The following is a 24,087-nucleotide window of genomic DNA, read 5'->3' on the forward strand; positions in this document are numbered from 1 at the left end:
CCTCTGCGGTGTCCCCATATCACCGTTTTCGCTGCCCAGCAGCATTATGGTATCATAGGTAAAAGGTTTGAAAGGCGGGTGGCAATTGTGGAGCGCACAAACGGGCGTTCGAAGGCCAGCTCGTGCAAGGAGCTCGTTTCGCAGGTTTGTAGGAAATGGAGCAGTTGCACCGGCTGGTAGTGTTGCACTTGAAGCACCCTGTTGTTTCACTAAGGCTCTGGGTGACAAGCGGCAGGAGAAGTACGCAGCCGTCCTGCTAGTCGACAACCCCTGTGTAACTTTGCAGTCCTGTGATATTTTATTCGAGCTTGTGTAAGGATAGCCTGCACTGGAAGCTCTTCTCCGTGTGCGCACTGGGAAATGTCTTCCAACCCCGACTCACCCTCGCACATGGCATGGCCACCGCGCTTGGCCCCGCGCACGCGCAGGCATGACCACAGCGTCAGAGGACGCGGCCGGTCCCTGGAGCCCCACCCTCCGGCCTCGGACGGCCAAGCCCGCTGCGCGGCCAGGAACAGCCTCGCTGTCCCTGCCCCCGGACCCGTCCTTAGACGCCCGGGCCTTCCCACCACCTCGCCGCAGCCCGTCCGGCGCCAGCCTCTCCCATGTGGGGCCCTCGTCGCCCTACGCCCCCTCCAGCAAGCGGGTCAGCGGCGGCGCAAGCAGCACGCCAGCCAGCCCGGACGTGGGCTCTGGGCATGCAGCAACAGCGGGCAGCCGGGGCTCTGCGCCCAACAGCGGCGCGCTGCAGCAGCCCGCCTACCGGCGACTGGCCCCCAACAGCATCACCCTGCAAGCACGCAACCTCCTGGCCAGCACCGCTCCCTCGTCACCCATGGCAGGGCCGGCAGGGACATCGGCTGCCGCCTCGCCCAGCCATGGCGGCAGCCGCAGTCGGGTGGGCTCGGCGCACGCATCCGTGCCCAGTAGCCCTATCACCCGGGGGAGGGCGTCTCCCGGTGGCGGGTAAGCCGGAAGGGGCTCAGCGTCTCGCGCATGTTGGTGCTCGCATGGGGTTCTTATGTATCAGGCACGTGGCCGCTGATGCCTGTCCGCTCAGGCTTTTTCAACTGAACCTACATGCACGCACACCTTCGTCCTCCCACAGGGCCACGCCGTCCACACCCGTGTCTCGTGGGCTGCTGGGCGCCGCCGCACTGGCGCCGCCCACGCCCCAGTCGCGGTCGGGGCACAACGGCCACCACGGCCAGGCGCAGGGTGACGTGCCCGACGTGTTCACAGTGCAGATGGCCGCGGTCACGGAGCACCTGGCCCGGACGCAGGGCCAGACATACGGCGACCGGCGCGCCAGCTCAAGCCTAGGGCACTACGTCCAGTCACAGTCGGGCGTAATGGCAGGAGGTGGGGGCCCAGCAGCAGCAGGCGGAGTGAGGGCCAGTACCACGGGTGGTGGCGGGGCATTCCGCCAGGCGCGGCCGTCGGACCAGCTCGGGCACGGGCACGGCCCTCACCACCAGGCACACGTGCATGGCAGCTCCTCCCACAACCACGGCCCCGTGCACACCTTCACCCCCGGCCCTGGCCCCGCCGGCCCCGGCTCCAGTACGGGCATGCACCCGGCATCCTCCGCCGCCGCGCCATCCGTAGCCGCTTCCGTCGCAACGATGCAGCAGCGGCTGCAGGGCAAGTTCGGCGAGGAGGCGGCGGCGTTCATGCTTCACGACCTGCACCAGGTGCCGCATCACCTGCACGTGCTGTTCTACACCATCATCCACCAGCTGCGGGAGCTGCCCTCGCCGCTGCCGTCCACGCTGGGGCAGGCCTACCACGCGGTCTTCAGCCAGCACTACGCGCGCACAGTGACCAGCGTGGAGAAGCGGCACGCCGAGTACAAAGCCAAGATGGCGACCGCGCAGGCGCAGGCGCAGGCGCAGCTGGCGGCGCTGCAGCAGAAGGTGGCGGCGCTGACGCCCAGCGGCATGCGGCAGACGCCGCTGCAGCAGCAGGCGCAGGCGCAGCTGCTGCAGCAGCAGAAGCAGCTGCAGGCCGCGGCGGCGGCGCGGCAGGCGGAGGCGGACGCGCTGGGGGCGCAGGTGTCCAAGTCGCGCGAGCTGCACGCCAAGGTGATGCGGCTGCTGTGCGTGCTGGTGGCTGCGCAGGAGCCGCTCACGCGGCAGCAGCTGGCGGGGATGGGCTTGGAGGTGGTGCTGCCGCACCTGCCGGCGTGGGAGGTGCTGTTCCGGATGGAGCCGCCGGCAGGGCACGCAGCCGTCTCGGCCATGCATAGCCTGCACGGGCACGCGCACGCGCACTTTGGCAGCGGCAGCCGCCGCATGAGCATCAACGATCGCAGCAGCTTCAGCGGCAACAGCCCCGCGGCGGCGGCGGCGGCGGCGTACGCCAGTGCCAGCCAGCTGCCGGCAGCTACCCTGGCGGTGGTGGACCCCTCCCTGGAGGACTGGCTGGTGGATGCAAAGGAGGCGGGGCCCTTCGCCTGCGACCCCCGGGTCGGGCACGCGGCCCTTGGGCAGCACTACCGCCAGCTCATCCTGTCCAATGTGGAGGCCTCGCCGCCAGCTGGCGGGGCGGGCGCGTCCGCATCAGCAGCAGGTGGTGGGCAAGGGGGGCACGGGGGGCACGGCGGCGGTGGCAGGGGCCCGCATGGGACGACGGCGGCAGCGGCGCTGGACGGCTACGGGCTGCGCTATGTGGTGCTGCACCTGCTGCTGAGCGAGCGCGAGGTGACGGCGGGCGAGCGGCTGCTCATGGACGCAGACTACTTGGAGCAGGTGAGGGTGAGGGGAGCAGGCTGGGAAGGAAAGGGATGGGAAGGGGTAACGAGAGTACGGCAGGGAGAGGAGGGGCAGGGGAGTGAAGGCGAGGGAGGGGCAGGCGGAGGGACGGGAGGGGCAGGTAGAACGGGGGCAGGGGCAGGTTGAAATCGGATTGTGCGGTTTAGGCTTGGCACGTGGAGGCATTGGGCTGCTAGACGACGGTGGGATCATGGAAAGGGAATCGCTCCCAAGTACGCGGAGACCTAGAAGCCATGACTGGGGTTTGACAGTCAAAGTATGTGCTATAAATCACACGAAGCAGTAGACAGCAGGGACCAGGCCAGCCTCAGCAGGAGGGCCACGTGTGCATCGTGCGACGCTGTTTGCCTACCTACCTGGCGTGCACCCGCAGGTGTTCCGGGCGCAGCAGGAGGGCGCCATGTACTTGTGTCTGGTGCGCCTCGCCTCCAAGACAGAGATCGTGAGCGAGGCGCTGAGGTGGCTGCGGTGCAACATGGGCGCGCTAAGGGCGCACCCGCGCGCCGTGGTGCCGCTGTGGCAGGCCGCGCCGCACCGCACGCTCACGGCCAGGCTGGTCAGCGCCTCAAGCAGTGGCGCGGCGCCCCCGCCACCTGAGCCGGAGCATGTGGCGGCAGGGGCGGCGCCAGCGGGCAAGGTTCCGCCTAGCGGTGGTGCAGGAGGAGAAGCAGGGCCGGACTCGGCCCCGCCCACGCCGCGCGACCCCTCTGACGTGCCCTTCACCTCGCCGCGACCCGCGGCGGCGGCCGTGTGGCGTCGAGCCGGCCGGCCGCAGTGCCTGCCGCTCAGCTCGCCGCCCTTCTGGCCCGTTGGCATCACACAACTGCCGGGTCACACCGGCGGCGTGACGGGGCTCGTATTTGACCGGGACAACCGGCTACTGCTGGCAGCTACAGCCGGCGGCGTGATACATGCCTGGGACCATGCTACAGCCCGGCGCGTTGGCACTCTCGGCGGCTACAGCCCGGTTGTGCCCACGCAGGACTTGCATCCCTCGGGGGAGCTGCTGGCAGTCGGGTCCTCCGTGGATTCCACGGTCCGGGTTCGTGCCATAGAATCTGGATCCGGGCCGTTAGTCACGTTCACGGAACCCGACCAGGGCGGCCCCGACGGTGGCAGCCTCGTGGCTGTGCTGCGGGGCCCGGTGGCGGGCAGTGCGTACGGCAGCGTGACGCCCACAGCACGGCACGTGTCGTACAGCCCTGACGGCAACCTGTTGGCAGCTGTGTACACCGACGGCAGCGCGGCGGTGTGGGACTGGGCGGAGGGCGTCAAGAGTACCCACATGCCGTTGCTGAGCAAGTCCAGTGCGGCGAGGCACGCATGCTTCTCGCCAGACGGGCAGGTAAGAAACATTCGGTCTGAACAATACAGAGACCTTGCTTTCTATGATTTGCACTACTGGTCTCAAGGTCTCCTCATCCAACACAAACCCAACTCACACTTGCTGCTGCACTGGTGCCCCGTACCGCAGCTGCTGGCGCTGGCGTGTGCCAACGGCACGGTGCGCACGTGGCATCTGAAGCAGCTGGACCCGCTGCACGTGTCGGTGCTGCGTGTCAGCCCCGCCCACGCCCCCGGCGTGGCGGTGCGGCTGGTGCAGTACTCACCCAGCGGGCTGCTGTTGGCGACGGTGGTGGAAGGCGGCTGCGAGGTGGCCCTGTGGGACGTGGGCAGCGGCGCGCAGCAGCAGCTGCTGGAGGGGGCGGGCGGCGCGGCGGGCAGCCCCGTGCGGGCGCTGGCGTTCAGCCCCAGCGGCCTGCTGCTTGCTACGGCGGGGGATGATGGTGATGTGTGCCTGTGGAATACGAACACGAGGGGGCAGTGGACCCAGACCGCCTGCCTGCAGGGCCACGCATACGCCGTGAATGCGCTTGCCTTCAGCCCCTGCGGCCAGGTGAGCTGGGGGTCATACCGCAACACCAGATATCTAGCAATTTACAAAAGGAAAGGTTCATGACTTGCATGCGAATGCGCAAGTAAACAGCGGGCACCACGGAGCTCCCTGTGCGCCGCCAACGCAGCCTGTCTCTGATCCCAACCGACTCATGCATCACCAGGTGCTGGCGTCCGGCGGCAACGAGTCGGCGGTGCGGCTGTGGGACGTGGGCTCAGTCATGCACCGCTCGGAGGCGCTGCGGGCGGACGCGGGGCTGCTGGCGGTGAGCGGGCCGCAGCCGCTGCCACCGGGGGCGGTCATCCGAGACGACGAGGCCACCATCAGCGGGCGGCGGCCGGCTCCAGGTGAGCAACACGCGCGTGCTCCATGTTCTGGTTTTGGCCGCGGCTCGACAGCCCGATAAATAGGTTTGAATCTCTTGATTGCGTGCTGTCGCTGCTCGCTCGGCGCCACCCGCAGGCGTGATCAGCTGCCTGGCCCACAGCCCCTCCGGCTCCCAGCTGGCGGCCGGGCTGGCGGACGGAGGCCTGTGCGTGTGGGACGCCGCGGCGCCGCACCGCTGGGCGCGGCTTCAGGGCGAGCACCGGCGACCCATCGGCCGTGTGCTCTACAGCGCCGATGGGGGCCTGCTGGCCTCGGCCTCAGACGACGGCCGCGTCTGCATCTGGAGCGTGCCGCGCCCGCCGCCGCCGCCCTCGCTCGCCTCCACTTCCTCGGGCGGCTCGCCGGTGCCTGGCGGTAGGCTGGGCTCTGCCGCCTCCTCCAAATCCTTGCTGGGCGGAGCAGGGCGGTCGTCGACAACGATGCTGGCACCGCCGGCGGCGCCATCGCCGCCTCCGCACCCAAACACCATCTCGCTCATCGTCACAATCCTCGCGGACGCGCACCTTCACGACCCCGCTGGCGACGCATCAACCGCCACCGGTGCCTCACCACCCGGTGGCGCCAGTCGGCCTGGCCGTGGCGCTGGTGGCTGGGTCACGTTGAGCTGTAGCATGGCGTTCAGCCCAGATGGCTCCTTCCTTGCTACAGCCCACGACAACGGGACGGTGCTGCTGTGGTCGCTACCCAGCGGCTTGCTCGCGGCGCGGCTCTCAGGCGGCCACTCCAAGCTGGCTTACGGGCTCATGTTCAGCCCCCCGCCCACAGCTCCGACCGCCTCGGCCACTTCCGCCGGGCTGCAAGACGCTTTGGTCGGCCCCGGGCTGCTCGCCTCATCCAGCGATGACGGCACCGTGTGCATCTGGGACCCGGCAGCGGCGGCCAAGGCCACGGAGGACGCCCTCCGGGTCGCGCCGCTGTCCATACTGCGGCATGATGACCACGTGTACGGCGTTGACTTTGCGCCGGACGGTTTGACCGTGGCTACCGTCAGCCGGGACGGCACGCTGGCGACGTGGGAGCCGCGCAGCGGCACGCGCCGCGTGTGGGTTTCGCACGGCCACAGCACAGCCACCAAGGCGTGTGTGGACGGCGTGCGCTACAGCCCGTCGGGCCTGCTGCTGGCGACAGGCGCGGCCGACGGCTCGGGTGTGAGGCTGTGGGACGCGCGCAGCGGCGCGCTGCTGCGGGAGGTGGTGGGGCTGCGGCTGCTGGGCTGGCCTGGCTTGGGCCCGTTGCCGTGGGCGGCGGTGTTCAAAGCTGACTACGCGCCGTTTGTGGTGCGGCTGCCGGAGCGGGCGCTGATACTGGTGAGTGGGATGGGCGGGATGGGTCTTCACTGTGCAGGGTCAGGACACATTGGGGCATGTGGTTGGTTCAATGTGCGAGATGCGCACCACGCCAGGGTCCACGGGGCACGTGGATAGCTTGTACGGTTGCAAAGCATCTTGCAAACCATAATCGCATGCCTCCATCCATGCACATGGTTGCCATTGCAGGAGGCGGCAGCGGTGTGTGGCGGCTCTGACGTGACAGTGGAGCGCGAAGAGGCAGCAGCGGCGGCGGCGGACGAGGCGGCGGAGGGCCTTGCCGCGGCTTGCATTGGGCTGGCGCCGGCACAGCAGGTTCGTGGGATTCGTCTCTCTCCGAATTTCCTTAGGCCTCGGACCAAACCCCGGCGCGCTCGCTCACCTGTCGACCTACGTTCCTTCCTGCAGACTGGCGCACTGGCGGCTCGGCGGCGAGAGCAGCTCAACCGCTGCCGGCTAGCCTCCTTCCCGGCTCCGCCGCCGCCCCCTCAACCACACGACCGCGCCTCCTCTACCGCGGACGGCGACGGCGGCAGTGGCTATGGCGGCGCCATAGACCGGCCGCAGCCCCTGCTGAACGATTTCACAGCAACGCCGCTGCGGCCGGCGGTGCGCATCTTCAGCGGCGTGCGGTCGCTACCACACGTGGCGTTGCGCGGCAGGTCATTAGTGCTGGCAGACAGCGGTGCGGTGGCCTTTTACCAAGTGACAGTTGCTTAGACACACACACACACATGTCAGCTACGGGACAACCAACTCGGTGTTGCTTACGGTGGTAGTGATACTGGTGATGCGGGGTAGGTAATACGTAACGGTGGGGATGTAGCTGGCTGAGGTTTGGCTTCGACTGATGGCTGACCGCCTGACCAATAGCGAGGAGGGTAGGTGGTTCTCTCAGGACCGCAAATGGTCCCTCATCGGACTGTCCCTTCTTGTCATGTGCATTCATGGTTTGCTGCAGGCTGCAATGCACAGGAGTGAGGGTTTATCAGCGCTATGAAGTGCGTGGAGTGCTCCCCTGGCCGGCTGGCCCTAGCCCACCTTAGCCAAGACCCCCCACATAAAAACGCTATTGCTGGGCCGCCCGTGCCGGTTCTTGCGGGCCCAGTGCCGCTTGAATCTTCCAACCCAGCTGCAGGCCGTGCGCTAACAAGGCAGCAACCCTGAAGCAGCGAGCGAAGGCACTGCCATCGGCCTGCATCGAACGGCCACGCGAAGAGCCACACACGCGTTGTGTCACCCCGCCAGGACTGACTGCACGGAGTCCTCCCGCTCCTGAGACAGCTCGGTAAGGCCAGGACCGACCCTGTGCTCTGCGCCCTTCAGCGCTGCGCCAAGTCACGATGCCCGCCCGGCATTGACCGCCGTGCAGCGCCCGGGACATCCCGTTCCCATGAGCGTCTTCCAAGCCGAGCTACCTCTGCACCGATAGCTCATGCTCCGACCCGCTTCTGAAGGACTTCAAATTGGTAACAAAACCTGTGCCAGCAGTGTGAGATAGTGGCGGGCGCGGTCTGAAGAAGCTGAGCGTCCAGGATACCTCCAGCAAAGCGATGATTCAGCTTCTTTCGTAACACTACCTGTGTAGTGTAATAAGCATTATGCTAACACCTTCCACGATGAGTCCTACCTCGGTGCAATCACCCCGCTCCTTACCCAGCGCAAGCCCTGTTCCATAGCTAAGACTACACATAGGTGAAGTCCAGCGTCTCTGTTTTGCCAATTACGCAGGCACTTGTGCCTCTGTGAGAAAACAATGAACATTTCTGGACCCCTTTACTGTGGTGCTTGAGGCACCTAAGCACATTGTACGAGCAAAGGTCTTTTAGTCCCTGCTTACAGCAAGTCATTTCCCGCAACAGGCGGCGAGCGCAAACATCATGCGCGCCTGTGACTCGGGGCTTTGGCTCCTTCTTAGTCTAGGGCTACTACACGGACTTACATGTTTTGCACAAAGTGTAACGAGCTTCGGCGACCTTCTGTTCTTGAGTTCAGCGACGGGTGACGTTGTGGTTGAGCTCGCATCCGGCAATTTCACCTGGAGCCAACATTTGGAAGTTCCAGATGCTGTAACCAGCCTGGTGATTCGGGGCTCGCGACAACGGGACGCAAACGGTCAGCCAAGCACTCGGTTCGTATGTGACGACAGCGCACTGCCAGCTGCGGAAGCTCTTTTTACATATCAGGGCTTGTCCCTCACAATTGAAAACGTGACCTTTACGGGCTGTCAAAACCGTGCCGTGTCCATGGTGTTCATCGCAAACGCCGACGCGCGGGTGTCTATCGTGGGCTCCCTGTTCCACAACAACAGTCGCACGGTGGTGAGTGCTGTAATAGTGACGGGTTTTCGCGTTCTCAGAGCATAGGAAATTGTGCGTGGCATGCACCCAGTCTGCCGCAGCCGCGCGCGGGACAGACCTGCATGCATACCGCGAGCGCGGTGCTGGCCCGCCAGCAGTCAGCAGGGACGGGACTGTGCGGGCGGAGTTGCTTTACCTGGTACGCTTAGGGCCCTGTGACAATGCGCTGATGAAATGTAGGTGGCGGTTTCTCATGCATCACGTCGGGCACAATGTGTTTCGCCCCATCCACGGACGACCCACCCCACCCAACACCTTGCCGACCACGCACGCCTCCTGCAGGACACGGCCACTCCTGATAACGATAAGCCGCTGTGCCTTTATGTGGGCGATAACTTCGTGGGTTCCCTGGACCTGACCAACACGTCCTTTATCGCTAACACCTGGGGCAAGCCCGTGCCGGCTGGACGGCGCCGGGAGGCCCAAGAGGTGGGAGGCATTGACGCGCCGCCACCAGCAGCGCCGCCTGCTGATGATGGGGCCGGCAGCAGCAGCGGGGAGGGTGGTGGCTTTGGGACCACGGCTGGCGGCTACGGCAGCAGCTACGGCGGTGGCCATAATGGAGGATACAGTGGATACGGTGGTGATGGTGGCGGCTACGGCGGTTACGGTGGCTCACCGCCACCTGCTGAGCCGGAGGGCGATGGCGGCACCCCCGGGGATGCCGCCGGTGACAACAAGCTGCGTGCGTGGCAGACGACTGTGGGCATAGCGTGTGGTGGAGGTGAGGAGGTCTGCGACACGTGCGTAGACCGAAAGCGCATTTGGAGTTTGCGCTTTGCCAACTTTCATATATTCCCGCAGGCACCACAACGAACTGCAGCGTCACTGTCACCAACAGCAAGTTCATCAACAACACTGGCGGCCTCAACAGCGCCCTCTACGTCCTGTGCCAAACAAATGACCCTCTACTGGTGCCCATGCGGTGCAATATCGATATACTGACCTCGTCATTTGAAGGCAACCTGCTATTGGATGTGGACGGAAATGGCACTGCTGTGGTTGAGAAGGGCGGACCGCACAGCGCGGTTCTTGTGGCCGCAGCGACGGCGTCAGACTTGACAACCATCAACGCCAACGTGGCCTTTAGCACGCGTATCATCAACGTGGACGTACCCAAGATGGTGCCGTCAGCCGACGGACTTAGCAGTGCACCTGATTGGAGCAGCCTCGAAGCGCATAACGAATTCTTGCCACCTCCCGTTGAAGTTCATGCCAGAGTCTCAGGATGCGAGTTTATTGGCTCCAGCACTGGTGGCGCTGGTGTTACCGTCACTGCATATGCTCCGGGTGTACTAAGACCTCCAACGGATATCTACAATGAGGCTGACAATCCAGATTTTACGCACACTGGTCCAAATAGCTACGTGACGATTTCCTCCTGCAACTTTCGTGGCCACACCGCCGGATTTCCAGCTGCCCACATTGTCGCCCCCAGAGTTCTATCTATTTCGGATGGTTTCTTTGTTAACAACACTGGGGCGCTCATTGTGCTGGCGGCTGAAAACGTCACTCTAACGGACACACGTGTTCACAACAACAGTGCGTATGCAACAGCTCTGGATGACCATGTAAGCCCGGGCAATGAAATCGCCAGCACAGTCAAGATTCAGCCTAACTTCTTCTTGCGCAACACGAGTGTCATTCTTGACCGACTTTCTCACACCGGAAACCATGGTAGACAAACGGGTACTTTCACCGTTCTATACTTGGCTACAAGTATTGCTTATGATGAATATATCTACGTTGCCTTTTCTGTCCACAATAGCACTTTTGCACACAACAGCTGCGATTCGAAAGGGTGTTGGCAGAGTGAGAGAGCGCTCTACATGTACCAGATCAGGCACCTACAGGTACATACGCGGATCCTTTCTGTACTGTCTCAGTGCCTAACCGCACACCGTATGTACAGATGAACAACACTGTGTTTGAGGGCAACAACATGGGTGCCTTGGCTATGGAGACAGTGGGCACGTTTTTTGCGTCCAATGTGACTTTTACGAACAACTACAACCCGTACCGGCTGGAGGAAGGTGGCAGCAATGCACAGTTCTCAGTAGGTGGCGGTGCCATCTACGTGGCCACGTCCATGCTTTCCCTTGCTTCTGGCGCTGCCATTGGCTCCTGGCACATTGGCGGCAATTATTTGTTTGATGACTGCAGGTGTGTTGAGTGTAATGATGTGTTTGCTGCTGCCTTACTAGCCCGGCTGTGCTGCAGGTTTATCAACAACACTGCCTTGGGAGCTGGCGGCGCTATCCGCATAGATGGTGTTGAGTCCCAGTACCGGCGGTGCCTATTCCAGAACAATTGGGCATTGAATGGTGGCGCTATATCGGTTTCCAGCAACGACATTTACTTGCACAACTGCGCGTTCATTGGTAACACCGCTGGGAGGGCGGGCGGGGCAATCAATTACGATGGAGCAACGAACATCGGCCAAAATACTGGGCAACGGTTTTCTGCATTCCATACGCTTTTTGCCAACAACACGGCCTCGTGGGACACGCCGATAATAGATACCGTAACAGGAGCAGATGACGCCTATCCGGATTACGGTGGAGGAGCTATACAACTTACAAACAATGCAAATGACTTAACCATCTATGGGTGAGTGGACACATCTATCCAACCCAGTACCAAATAGATGCAAGAACACAAACATGTATTCATCCCCGCAGGTGTAATTTTACTGGCAACACGGCTTTTGGCAACAAAGGTGGCGCAATCCAGCTTTTGACACCGAAAGCCCCTTCTATTGATACATGTTTATTTGTAAACAATCAAGCGGCTGCGGGGGCAGCTGTATATGTGGAGAAGGTCCCAACCGTTTTAAATATCGAGCACACCGACTTTCTCAACAACACTGTCATGCAGCAGATTGACGATGCAGACAGGTTTCAACTGGCTATTGCTGGGCAGGGAGGTGCCGTGTACGGCCTGGCAACCCAGATTATCATTCGTTGCTCCTGCCTGCTACAAGGCAACATGGCCATGCAGGGTGGCGCTGTATACATCAGGTACAAGCTTATTGTGTTCATAGTACTACTTGCTTACAACTGACCCCTGCCCTATCTACCTGCGGTCGTGTTGTGCAGCGCGCAAAGTGCCCTGTCAATTGATGGCTTTACCCAGAGCCTATCCTGCCCTCTGTCCATATATAAGGACCGTTCATACTCAATTGGCTTCATCGACAACGCCGCAGTGCTGGGTGGCGCAATCTTTGCGGATAGCTCCTCTATCAAATTGAGCAGTACACCTGTAAGTAGCTAGGGGATGTCTTGATGGACGGATGGATTTGCTAAGCGCGTCTAATAAACGCAACCAACCAAGCAACCCTAGTTAAATTACAAGTCCCTGCGCTGTGTGCAAATTCATCAACAGGGTGCTCGTAATATTACGTGGAAGTATGATGGAAAGCAGGATGCGCGTGACGATGTGGACGTGGATGAAGTGATGCCCCTAGGCATCCTTTTGTATGGCAATCGTGCTTGTGGCGGCGGCGCAGTATATGTTTACAGCGGTTGGGGCCTTAGTATGACTGGTGTAGCATTCATAGCTAATCAAGCAAGACAATCTGTTGTTTTGGGCAACCAGACCAAGTAAGTAAGCAGTCAACAATAACGGCATCCTTGCTCATCTTACTTTGTCTTCCATGTATGGCTGGCGCAGAGAAGGACTATTTGCAGCTTTCCCAGCCAGCTCCGGCGTGGCCGGTGGCATTGCATTTGTTGGACAAAGAGCATCCGTTGTCAAGCTACGACAAGTGGACTTCGTGGGCAACTCGGCTATCGATGGCGGGGCTATCAGCCTTGCTGGAGAAACGCTTTGCCCCAAGGTGGAGGGCTGCTATCAGTTCCACCTGGATAAAGTCAGCATGATCAACAACAGGTGGGCTTGGTGACCCTAGTGACCCCTGAGTTCACGTCCATTGGCAAAATAACATATTTTTACGCAGGGCATTAAATGGAAGTGGTGGCGCAGTTCACTGGCTCCAGAAGGGAATGCTCAACATCAGCTACTGCCACATCAACGAGTCATACATGCCGGTGCAGCTTAACAGCTACTCGGTGGATCCCATGCGGCTTGAAAACTCAACGCTGACAATACTAAATAACAATACCCTACGGGTATTCACCTCATCATCTGATTTTGATACCATTTCCGTGCTGCACACGTTCCGGTACTACAGCTTCAACCCTGAAGTACAGTACAATTTCAGTGCCGTTGGGACCGCCACATGGAAAACAGCTGCTGCTGCCAAAAGTGTTGTTGTCGCCAACCTCACTTTGAGTGCCCTTCAAGCCAATAACTCGAAGCTTCTTGGTGCAAATACATCTGAAAACTTCATTACGGCCCTGTACAACTATACCGACAACAACACATCGTCTGCACTCACAACTACAGGCCGGAAGCTTCCGGCCCTGCATGCGTTAAATCAAAATGCAATTCCGCCTGAAACGCTTGCATGCTGGCACTGGCGCGACAACAAGGCGGATCCCTCAGGCCACGGTGACGACATCGCAAGTTCTGCATTTTACATCCAGGCAAATGGTAAGTAAGGACTTCTGCTCCGAGCTGCATTTGTCCCTGCTGTACCTGCTCCGAGCTGCATTTGTCCCACACACACGTGTTAAGGGTGGGCTGTCTCCTGCGTGCGTGCCTGTCTAGTATAGTACATACTAAACATATCATTTGCCCCCTTCACGGCCGCGCGCGGCCATTTGATGCTGACTATTATTTCGATACGCCGCTTGCTTGTGTAGATATTGTTGACTACTACACCAGCTTCGAGCCGCTACCCATCAATGCCACCATGTATGATTGGTACGGCCAGGCCTGCAAGGGCTACGCCACCCAGCCCCCCGTGCAAGTCCGGCTGGGCGGCCTGCGCACCGAGGCTGACGGCACGCTGGTAAGCAGTTTAAATGGCAGACATGCTGCTGATGCGCGCCCCGCGGCCGGAGGTCGATGCTGTGCGTGCATTAGTGTATCTATTTCCCAGCAGACAATGTGCGTGGTCCCAGACTCCCCCCTCATTCATCACGGACCGCAGGTGAACCTGGAGGCACCGGAGAACATGAACAAGTCCGGCCTCACAGTAAGCACTCTTTGTGCTCATCTCCTACCCGTTGCTGCATACAGACATACTGACTGCTGACTGACTTTCGCCGAGTGCAGCAGTCTAAACCCGCGCTGCCCCCCCGTACAAGACTTCCGACCAGCAGCCAAGACACTTATGAACTGCTTCTGCTGCCTCTTACAATTAATACTATCTACTGCCATGGTGGCGTAATGTGCAGATTGCGGGTCGCACAGTGACGATGTCGGACAACGGCCTGGCAGTGTTCCAGAACACACGCCTTCGTGCGCCCGAGGGCCCGCGCGTGCTGGAGCTGAACGCCACGCTGACGAAGCCCGTGCGCGAGCTGGCCAGCGTCAAGGTGGGGCGGGCGCCATATGACATAACATACTGAGCTTGGTGCAAGTAGTCAGCACTGCCCCATCCTTGGCTGGTGACTGGGCCCACATCCGTAGAAAGGACGGTGTCAAGGCGGGAGTGATGAGCCCTCGTTTATGGAGAGGTGCCACGCACCTAATTCGACGTCCCCTCAGCTGTTCGGTTAATTAGGTCCACGCGGGTTATGTTAGACAATGGAAGAGCACTACGCAGGGATGAAGGTTGGTGGTGAGAGTGGCGGGGTGGGGTGGGTCGGGGCGCGCGGCGGCACAGTCATCAAATGCGGATACTTAGCTGTACGATGTGTACACATCGGACATGTTTACATGTTTAAAGGAAGACCCCCCGTTTCTTCAGGTTTAGCTTGGTGTGATTTTGATGACATACATAATAGGGGCCCTTGGGTAGGGGCCTTGCTTGATGGCGGCACAACCCGCAATGAAACACCTGCAGGTGCTGGTGTACGTGCGGCCCTGCACCATTGGCGAGTTCCTGGACCCCACCACAAAGGACATGTGCATTGGCTGCCCGCTGGGCACCTACAACATGATGCCAGCCGCGACCCAGTGCGAGACCTGGTGAGCGTGCGTTCCTGCCTGCCTGCCTGCCTGCCTGCTCTGCTGCCTGCTTCCTTGGCTGCTGTGCTTGTGCACTGCGGGCATCTTCCAGCGCGCAATGGCATGCAGCGGCACGCAAAACATACAGTAGTGCAGCTGTCCATATTGAGCGCTAGTTGCATGGCGTGATCCTTTGCTTTGCTTCATACCGCAGCCCGGACAGCACCAACTGCACGGCCCCTGATGAGGGCGCCATGATGCTGCCCGATGACGGCTACTGGCAGAGCAACCTGTACTCGGAGCAGGTAGGCTCATGTGTCGCTAGCTCAGCAGGGTGGAGTCTGGGGTGAGGGAGCCAGGCAGGAACATATTCGGCGGGGAAATAAAACGTGGTGGTCCGAATCCGGTAGTATATATAATCGGAATCCCATCCGGAAGCTGTTGGGAAAGAGTTGTTGGGGCGCCGGGATGTGCAGGGAGAGCACGGGGGTGGGTGGGCCGGAGAGTGTCGGGACGGGCCCCGCTTACAGCAGTGGGGGGACACGCATACCTGCTGCATGGGTGCTGCCACGCACGGCAGAGAGCGTGCGACAAATCAGGGTTTTGCCCGGACCTACCTGCTGGTCGATCCCTCCCTATGACCCGATCTGGACAGCCTACTACTACGCCCCGCACGCAACTTTAGAGGAGCGCACATAAGTGGGCTATTCTGCCGACATGAATCACCCGGACCCCAGGCAGAAAAACTGCAAGAACATGAAGACCGGCCGCCGCGCTCCGCATGTGCACAGCGGCCGGATGGAACGTACGTGATGCACAACCAGGACACAGTTATCAGCAGCCTCGCACATACCAGCAGCACAGCCACACCCTACCCCCATGCCATCCCTGAAACGCTGGCTTGCTTAGATGCTCAACGCAATTCGTGCACCGCCGCACCTGCTGCCGAAAGCTAGTCAAGCACGCCCTTCACACAACCGCCACCATTACAGCTCTTACTTCACCGGGAACTCTGCAGTCACCCAGCCATGGCCAGGACGCCCACCTTAACAAAGCATGCCCTTTTGTGAGAGTGGGCCCAGGCCCAGCGCGCCTAGGTGCGCTGTCAGCCTCCCCACTCTAAGTGCTGGGGGACAGGGGCTCAGTGGCGGAGACCACTCGTGTGGCGGTCTCTCATGCAGTCATGCCCCCATGCCCCTACCTCCTCAGAACACGCCCTGTCACGCACTCATTAGTTTTGCCGGGACGGGCGGCGGGGAGAGCGCAGGCGGGACGGGTGGGGGTCGCCAAAAGCCTGGTCCGACCCCTCGTTGGTTCTCAGAGAAGGGATTCGGACTAACTTCATTCGGACAGCGGGCATTCAGACGGAACTGAGACAGGATTCGGACGCGAGGCTTTCCCGATGTATGGACAGGTTCCACTAGCATGGCGTTTGACTGTTGTGCAAACATTCATGCATGCACCATATGTGCAGGTGCTGGAGTGCCCCAACCCCGACTCCTGCACGTACGACGCCCGCGAGGACTCGCTGCGTGAGATCCAGGCGGTGACGTGGTGGGCGGTCAAGTGGATGCAGGGCAACGCCTCACAGCGCGCCTCCATGAACACACTGGCGGTGAGACTAACAGCAGCAACTCGCTCACCCCACCGGGTACATACGTGCCGTTGTTCTGCGCTCTGCCTACCTGTGTTTGTCCACCCACACACTCATCACGCACCTTCATTCTGCCGCTGTGGTTGGCCAACGTACATTACGGTAATGGGTCATCATGGGTAATGTCATGTCCTACTACAGGGGCCGCGCAGCCCCTTTAGATAGGGCAAAATGAAATCACCATGGCCGCCATGCGCGATCCCACCCCCTCCACAGGACCAAAAGTGGAAAGACCTCCTTGGCCGGCGCCAGCTTCGAACGCTGGGGGCCAACGTGGACGTGGTGAAGCCCATTGAGACAATGAGCGATGAAGAGTTCGTGAACGCGGTGTACAACCTGACGTATGTTTACAACCAGAACTACACCACCACCCTGTGCGCTGAGGGCTACATGGGTGAGTTGCTTGGGAGCGGAAGCGCGATGGGCGGCGGGGGCATGCATGTCCAAGCAAAACCCAGGAGCGGATTTTGTGAGTGCGACAGCAGAACATGCTACACGCTTCACCCACACGCCGTGGCTTGTCGACCGTACGTGCTGTCTCACCACCCCCGCGCGCCCTCATCTGTGAGCCCGCCCACACGTTCATCATTACAGGCACGCTATGCGGCGCCTGCCAGCCCGGCTGGGGCCTGGTGGACGAGGCCAGCTGCATCAAGTGCCCCGCCAAGTCCCTCAACGACCTGTACTACGCCCTCGCCACCATCTTCACCATCTTCACCATCGGCATGACAGTGCTCAGCAGCCTGGAGGCGCAGAAGACCGCGCGCGACATTCGCGACCACGGCCTGGACGTGGCGGAGGTGCAGCAGCACACCGAGAGGCTGCACCAGCTGGACCCCGCGGGCCAGGGCTGGCACGGTGCGTGTGCGTGCGCGTGTGCGGGTGTGCGGGTGTGCGGGTGCGTGACAAGTTGGCGCGTGCGTGCGAGTGCGGCGACGTGGGTCTTGTTGGGAGTGAGGGCGGCGGGGCTGGTTACCGTACGATGCAATGGCCTGATGCATGGTGTTTGCTGGGGCTTCATGTGTGTCGCACGCGTGCGGACATGAGACTTACGTGGTGCGTGGTGCGTGGTGATGAAGGGCGCGGCGGTGTTCCCTTACTTTATAGTACAGGGCACACGGTGGTCGGTTGCAATGCATGGACTGCTGGTGGCCGGTGGCAAAGTTCTCTGGGCGTTCCGGTTGCCGTTGCCGCTTTCCACGCTTACATTTCTCAAATGCTCACTACCCCGCAGGCCAAACCTCGCTGAACCCCGTGCGCGACTCCGTGGGCCCTGTTGATGGCAGCCGCCCGGGCAGCCGCGCCGCCAGCGTCACCGCCGGCCCCAGCTCGGGCACGCAGCTGCCCCCCGCCGCCGAGGGCCCCAACGGCAGCAAGAGCCCCCTCCGCCCCGGCCCCGTGGCGGAAGCCACCGAGACCGACGGCGGCGCGCCCGCTCCCACCCCGCCGCCCGCCGCCTCACTGCCACCGGCCGCGCACCAGCAGGCCGGCGGCAGCGCCACCAACGGCTCCGGCGCCTTGAACGTCGGTGCTGTCGCGCTCCTGTTTGACGGGCAGCAGGCAGACGCTCACAAGCCCAAGCCCGACATCGCATCTGCCGGCGGCTTGGCGTCCAGCTTCCGACCCGACAAGAGCGGCTACAGTGCAACCGCCGGTGCCAGCGGCACACAGCGCCAGGGCTCTGTGCAGGGAGGCGTCAACGCGTCGGGCCGCCTGCCGTCCACCAAGGAGGCGTACAGCAAGTACCAAGGGCTGACGGAGTACGAGATTGACGAGCTCAAGCGCGCGGAGGAGGAAATGAGGGAGGAGGCGCTCAACCGATACGCTGCCAACCAGTCCACAATCATGCGCATCTTCATCAGCTACATCCAGGTGCGGGGTGGGGGCGGCCGGTCGGGGCCGGTGCAGCCGGGCAGGCCGGCGGCGGCGGAGCCAGCATTGGAGCCGGGGCGTGGGGAGCATGGGCGCGGGCGAGGCGCCCCTCATAATGGAGTAGCGCGGGCTGGTGGAGGAGCGGTCTGGTCCGGCAGTTAGAATCGTGCGGTGCGGCGCGCTTGAGCCCAGCGTGAGGAGCGCAGGATGCATAACTGCGAGGCTGACACCGCCTTGCGCGCCGGTGTCCTGTCCCTTCCTCAACTCTCCTCCCTCAAATCCCCTCCCCTGCACAGGTGCTGGCGCTGCTGCGCAACGTGCCCATCCGCTACCCTGACGCCTACAACAACTACCTCAAACTCAACAACCAGGCCACCGCCTACCCAGGAGACATCGTCACCATGGACTGCTCGCTGCCCTACTTCGCAGCCGGCGGCCTGCCGAGGTCCATGCTCAAGGTGCGCACGTGTGAATGCGGCAGGCACCGTCCTTTCAGCAGGGTAGCACCGGGCGGGGCTCACACACGTTGGCCAGGCGTGGTTTGGCAAATGTGTCCCGTGCCCGCCCGCCCGCCCGCGTGCCAGCTAGCCCACCTACTCGGCTTCACATGTCCACCCGCATGTCCGCATTGTCCGGGACTCGACTCACCCCCCGACTATTGTCGCGTGCCACTCCGTTGTCAAGCATATGCCACGCTCTCCTCCACGCTCTATTGCATTGGGTTTGGTTTAGTTTGGGCTGGTATCTACAGCCCCACCCCCACCCCCACCAGGTCATCCTGAGCTGCGCCTCGCCTCTCTACATCCTGTTGGGCTTCGCCATCCTGACGCTTTTCGGCGACATGGCCATCTACTACAAGAAGCGGAAGTGAGTGCCAGCAGTGATGCCATGGGTTACCTGGGTTGCAGGATGCCAGGGCTGCAGGAGAATCCGGTTTCTCCGCATGTGCACGTGCATGCGTCTTGCGGTTGCAGCAGAAGAAACTCAGCCGCGCCGCTGACGCTTTGCATAATGTGTTTTGCCTAGTACGACTTATGACACCCTGTACGGTACTCATGCGCGCATCCACGCAGGTCGCGGGCCAAGCTGATGAAGGCGACCAAGAAGCGCGGGATGAGCGGCAAAGGCGTGCCGCTGGGCGAGAGCGTGGAGGGTCCCGAGCCCTACGCCGCCGCCATCACCACTACCACTTCCAACAATAACAACGGCTTCACCACCGTGAATACCTTTGCCCGAACAAAGACCTCCGGCTCCGCCACGGCGGCCGGCGGCGCTAGCAGCCTGCCTGTCGCCAACAGCTTTGCACCCGGCGGCGCCCAGCCTGTGTATGGCTTCAACTCTGGGGCCCTGTTCTTCGGCCTGGTCAAGGACAACTACTGCCCCACGGGCCGGGACGACCCACTGCGCAACTACGGCGCATTCCTGTGGGACCGTTACTTCTCACAGGTGTGGGCCCAGAGGAGGGTGGGGGCGGGAAGGCAGGCCAGGGTTCGAGGGAGGCAGAGAGAGGGAGAGGAAGGGAGAGGTAGGAAGAGGGATGGACAGCGAAGGGTTGAGAGAGCAAGGGTGAGACGGGTTGGCCGCAACTTCCCACAGGGACCTTCAATCTTTGCGCTCTTGGTACACCCACCTTGCAGGTTCTGGTTATGATGATTGTCATCTTCTTTGTTCTGTACCCGGACGTGAGTACCGGGCAGGGAGCTGAGGCAGAGGGTCTGAGCCCAAACGTGTCTTGAACGCGTGAGGATGGGTTGCCAGCAAAGAGGCCCGCGCGACGTGTCAGGAGTAAGCTACACGCGCGTGCCTTCATGACTCACTGCCCCATGCCGCGCTTCATCCGCGCTTCCTCTGCTTCGGCCTCCCAGGTGGTGGACAACCTGCTCAGCATCTTCTCGTGCGCTGACGTGGACTTCGACAAGGACGGCAACCCCCTGGCGGTGGGTGTGCGGGGCTGGCTGCGGTGATGGCGACAGTTTACGGCGGCGGTGTTGCAAAGCATCAATGGCGGCACGGGGCACGGACGTTAGCACTTACATGTTGATTGCCGCCAGACACACATACACATGTGCTCGCGCGCAGGTCAAGATGGGTCTGTACAACAAGCAGGTCTGGACGGTGGACTACAACGTCACTTGCTACGAGGGACAGCACTTTGTGTTGGCCATGGCGCTGGGCATCCCCGGGTGAGCAGGAGGCGCTGCGTGGCGTGGTGGGCGCGACAGGGCGGGAAAGGCCTCTGGGCGACGTCCCAGGGGTGGCTCCTTCATTCCTCGTGCTTGCATGCCGCCTGGGTCCCACCGCCGCCACGCCACGCCGCCCCGCCCGCCCACCCCGCAGGATCATCCTGTTCGCTGCGGGCTGGCCCTCCATCAACGCCGTGCTGATGAGCCCGCTGGGCCGCCAGCTGTGCGGCCACAAGACGCGTTTCACTGAGGACATGACCGAGTACTACCTGAACGACTACAAGCCCAAGTGAGTACGGACTGTGCCGCAATGTGCGGGAACTTGTAGAGGTGAAAGGAAGCGCGGCGGTCGCGACGCACGCTGCGTTCAGCTCGTACGGACGGCGTGCGGACGCTATAACTTCTTTATTTCACAACCGAGGACTCGGCGGTCTTATTACCGGTGCTAGGCGCTTGCCAGTTTGCTTCATCTATCTGACCCGTGCCCCTGCCCCGCGCCCCGTGTGCTCAACCCGCGCTGGTGCAGCTTTATCTGGTGGGAGTCCCTTGTGATGCTGCGCAAGCTGGCCATCGCGCTGGCGACCACCTTCCTGGGTAGCCGCGATACCGACACCGGCCTCAACCTGCTCATCTGCATGTCCATCCTGGTGGTGGCTGTGGTGGGTGCCAGGGCGTGTTATTCGCGAGGGCACATGCATGTGTGTGTGTGCATGTGAGGGCACATGTGTGTGTTGTGCGTATGTGTGTTGCGTGTGTATGTGTGTTCGTACACCGTATGCCCACTGCCAGGTGCACGGGCGAGCGACCAAGGCGGGCGCATCACGCACCCGCAGGGTCCCAGCGTGCCTTCCCACACACCTCCCGCTGGCACTTCTCCGAGTCCGGGATACCACGGGCATAGCACTGACCCGTCTATCCCGCCCCGCCCTTGCTCCCCTCCTACCTCCACCTCCCCGCACACGCGACCGCAGTCGCTGCAGCTGTGGTTCCGGCCCTATCACCATGTGGAGACCAACACGCTGGAGGCCGGCTCCATCTGCGTGCTGCTGCTGACGCTGTACCTGTCGCTCTACTTCCTGCTGGACGCGAGCGTGGTCAGCAACAGTGGAGCCATCGCCGTGTCTGCGGTCATCATCGGCATCAACGTCGGTGAGCAGGGATACGGGCAGCTGGGATGGTTAGGGGATGAGGGCAGCTCGGATGGTCAAGGGATGTTGGGGATGTGTACGGGAAGCTTGCGTGTGGGGCAGGTTGGCTGGTGGCATCCAAGTGTGCACGTACGGCCTTCAGTTGCGCGTTCCTCGAGCATGCATGCATACCGTACACTTAACTGCCTGTCGCACGCGCCTACCCCACCCCACTCCATGCCTCCGATGGCACGCCCTGACACCTGACCCCTTCACCAACCCCAGCGGCCCTGACCCCACGCCCCTCGCCCCTCTGCGCCGCCGCCTGCCGCCCCCTCACTCGCAGCCATGGTGGCCATCTTCCTGTACTACGTCATGCGCTCCCACTGGCACACCTACATCAAGGACATGGGCTTCGATGCGGAGGTGCTTCACGGCATGTCGCGGGCCCAGATCCACCAGCACGTGAGTAATCCCTTGATCCCTGAGGCTTCCGTCCGGAGCGGCGCGTGTCAATTGAGCTTAGATTGCTGTCGGGGTTGCGACGAGGCGCGCTGGTTGATTGCCCCTCGCGCGCACATCCCGCCCATGTCGCCGGCGTCACCCGAACCCCGAAGCGCTGCCTGGCACCCCGTGCGGCGATGGCGGCAGGGCGGCCGCCGCAACCTGTGTTCTGCGCGCTGGGCTTCTCCTCCCCTCCACCTTATGCCACCCTACAGCCAAGCACGCCTGGCCCATGCCAACCATGGCGCCTACCACCGTCAGCACTCCCATTCCCCGCTACCCATGCACCACCCCGCCCTCCGCGGCCCTGCCAACCACCGCGTGCCGCTTGTCCCCGTGTCCTTTCCACGTCATCACAGATGTCCAAGGCCATGGATGACGCGCTGCCCAGCTTTGTGCCAGAGAGCGTCAAGTCCGTCATCACGCGCGCCGCCACAGGCACGTTGGCACACACGGTGGCCCTTCAGAAGCGCTTCTCCTCACCCGCCAGCCTCACCGTCGGCACCTCGGCCGCCACAATGGGCACACACATCTCCGGCCCGCTCAGCCCGAACTCGCCGTCTGGCGCCAACGGCTCTGGCAGTCCCAAAGTGGGGACCGTGAACTCCCTTGGCCGGCCGCAGCAGCAGGGCCAGCCCGACCGCGTGAACACGCTGGGGCGCGGCAAGGAGGAGGCGAAGCCCAAGCAAAGCATCAACCCCATTGACAGGCTGAAGTCGAACAAGTAGAGATGGGTGGGTGGGATGATAGTGTTCGATGCGATGGTTTTGAGGCAGGATTGGTTCGAGAGAGATTGCAGGCGCATCGTTGCAGATGCAGCAGGAGGGGCTGCGGGCCCGAAGGATGAAGCCTGAGGGAAAGGGTTGAGGTGGAGGAAATGTGGGGCTGGCACGTCAATAACACGTGTGCGGTTTCCCGCATGTTTTGCTGTGGGTGAGCGCAGCAGGGGGTTGCAAGCTGTGGGGTTGCGTGCCGTGCGCGGCAGCGGCTGCGGCAGTAGCAACAGAACAGTAGCAGGGACCGCATGTTCTCGCACGTTCTCGCATTCTCGCATGTCTTTAGCGGGACTCACCACCCTCGTAATTCATTCAGTCATGTGGCATGTGTACTGCGGCACAAATTCGTCTGTTGGGGATGCGTTTCGGTTTGTCTGAGCTGCAAGCGCATCGGTTGTACAAGTGAGGTGGTGCTCCATCGAGTGCTTGAACATTGACAACAGGTTGCGTGCAGTTTGTTTGGCCTTTTCTGGACCAAGATAGCTGAGGCTCCCTGTGCCGCGTAGTGACCTTGGAACAAGCGGAGGCGGATGTGGATGTCATTGGACACATGACACGTCAGGGCCAGGGATCTGCCTATACACGACAACGGTGGTGCTGTGGCAGACCTGTGCAGCAGCTGCGCCACACACAAAGGGGTGGTGGGCGGATAGATACAGACGTGGCATAATAAGTAAGGGCAAGGTCGGCATAGCGTCGCCAGTTGGAAGGCTGACGACCGGCCACACCAAAAGTGACAGGTTGCGATGTGGCAAAGCTGGGCCGGCCGGGCGAGTCGGCGTAAGGAGTGAACACAGTGTTCCGTGCATGCCGTGCGCAGTGCAGACAGAGGCACACGTATGAAGTTGCTCTCGCCAGTCCTAATAAATATAACGTCTTGGGCTAGTCGTCGCACAAGGACTTGCACGTGCCTAGCCTGTGTATGGCACGCCTAACAGGTAGCGAAGGGGTGTTAGAAAGCTCTTACCAACGTCAGGCGGCCTGCTGATAGGATAGGATGTGCGCGTGTGCAATCAACTGCACTACTTACACTGGCGCTGGCATCGCGTTTGTGGCCGACTGCGGTGCTCAGGGTTCAGAGGGTTGCCCTCCTGGTGGTGCCGCAGCGCTGACTCATGGCACTGCCTGCTCGGCGGGACGAGTGTGATGGATGTGCGACGGGACACTTGTAAGGCAGGTTGGTGAAGTCCCAAACCCCAGTAGATGGCCATCGATTCGCAACGGCAGG

General features: G+C 61.8%; 3 protein-coding genes across 3 annotated transcripts; all 3 read left to right on the top strand.

The window, feature by feature from the left end:
• The first annotated feature begins 15 nt into the window (after window positions 1-15).
• CHLRE_06g305251v5 (uncharacterized protein) lies at window positions 16-7,437 on the top strand. The gene is made up of 9 exons (XM_043063687.1): window positions 16-144; window positions 429-966; window positions 1,109-2,750; window positions 3,148-4,119; window positions 4,249-4,671; window positions 4,835-5,018; window positions 5,134-6,365; window positions 6,555-6,680; window positions 6,774-7,437. The coding sequence occupies exons 2-9, from the start codon at window positions 431-433 to the stop codon at window positions 7,083-7,085; spliced, it is 5,427 nt and encodes a 1,808-aa protein (XP_042924393.1). The 5' UTR covers window positions 16-144; window positions 429-430; the 3' UTR covers window positions 7,086-7,437.
• Window positions 7,438-7,833: 396 nt separating this feature from the next.
• On the top strand, window positions 7,834-12,425 carry CHLRE_06g305302v5 (uncharacterized protein). Its single transcript, XM_043063688.1, has 10 exons — window positions 7,834-8,686; window positions 9,008-9,449; window positions 9,530-10,008; window positions 10,164-10,578; window positions 10,638-10,888; window positions 10,946-11,335; window positions 11,407-11,745; window positions 11,824-11,986; window positions 12,110-12,327; window positions 12,398-12,425. Exons 1-4 carry the CDS (start codon window positions 8,612-8,614, stop codon window positions 10,194-10,196), a joined length of 1,029 nt encoding a protein of 342 aa, XP_042924394.1. The 5' UTR covers window positions 7,834-8,611; the 3' UTR covers window positions 10,197-10,578; window positions 10,638-10,888; window positions 10,946-11,335; window positions 11,407-11,745; window positions 11,824-11,986; window positions 12,110-12,327; window positions 12,398-12,425.
• A 48-nt stretch (window positions 12,426-12,473) lies between these two features.
• Window positions 12,474-24,043, top strand: CHLRE_06g305350v5 (uncharacterized protein). The gene is made up of 22 exons (XM_001691336.2): window positions 12,474-12,616; window positions 12,684-13,279; window positions 13,492-13,640; window positions 13,782-13,826; window positions 14,029-14,169; window positions 14,640-14,764; window positions 14,958-15,048; window positions 16,218-16,358; window positions 16,614-16,791; window positions 16,992-17,255; window positions 17,632-18,269; window positions 18,566-18,727; window positions 19,042-19,136; window positions 19,343-19,715; window positions 19,907-19,951; window positions 20,135-20,206; window positions 20,349-20,452; window positions 20,607-20,741; window positions 20,979-21,111; window positions 21,424-21,601; window positions 21,926-22,044; window positions 22,443-24,043. Exons 1-22 carry the CDS (start codon window positions 12,603-12,605, stop codon window positions 22,809-22,811), a joined length of 4,167 nt encoding a protein of 1,388 aa, XP_001691388.2. The 5' UTR covers window positions 12,474-12,602; the 3' UTR covers window positions 22,812-24,043.
• The last annotated feature ends 44 nt before the right edge of the window (window positions 24,044-24,087 follow it).

This window comes from Chlamydomonas reinhardtii, chromosome 6 (assembly GCF_000002595.2).
Source record: "Chlamydomonas reinhardtii strain CC-503 cw92 mt+ chromosome 6, whole genome shotgun sequence".
In the NCBI taxonomy this organism is placed as follows: Eukaryota; Viridiplantae; Chlorophyta; class Chlorophyceae; order Chlamydomonadales; family Chlamydomonadaceae; genus Chlamydomonas; species Chlamydomonas reinhardtii.

Coding starts and splice junctions, on each gene's coding strand:
- CHLRE_06g305251v5 (XM_043063687.1), top strand. CDS start 431: ATGACCACAGCGTCAGAGGACGCGGCCGGTCCCTGGAGCCCCACCCTC. Junction 4,672..4,834: donor CCTTCAGCCCCTGCGGCCAG/GTGAGCTGGGGG, acceptor ATGCATCACCAG/GTGCTGGCGTCCGGCGGCAA. Junction 6,681..6,773: donor GGCTGGCGCCGGCACAGCAG/GTTCGTGGGATT, acceptor TCCTTCCTGCAG/ACTGGCGCACTGGCGGCTCG.
- CHLRE_06g305302v5 (XM_043063688.1), top strand. CDS start 8,612: ATGGTGTTCATCGCAAACGCCGACGCGCGGGTGTCTATCGTGGGCTCC. Junction 8,687..9,007: donor ACAACAACAGTCGCACGGTG/GTGAGTGCTGTA, acceptor CGCCTCCTGCAG/GACACGGCCACTCCTGATAA. Junction 10,009..10,163: donor GTGTTACCGTCACTGCATAT/GCTCCGGGTGTA, acceptor TGTCGCCCCCAG/AGTTCTATCTATTTCGGATG.
- CHLRE_06g305350v5 (XM_001691336.2), top strand. Junction 15,049..16,217: donor GCAACCTGTACTCGGAGCAG/GTAGGCTCATGT, acceptor CCATATGTGCAG/GTGCTGGAGTGCCCCAACCC. Junction 22,045..22,442: donor GGGCCCAGATCCACCAGCAC/GTGAGTAATCCC, acceptor ACGTCATCACAG/ATGTCCAAGGCCATGGATGA.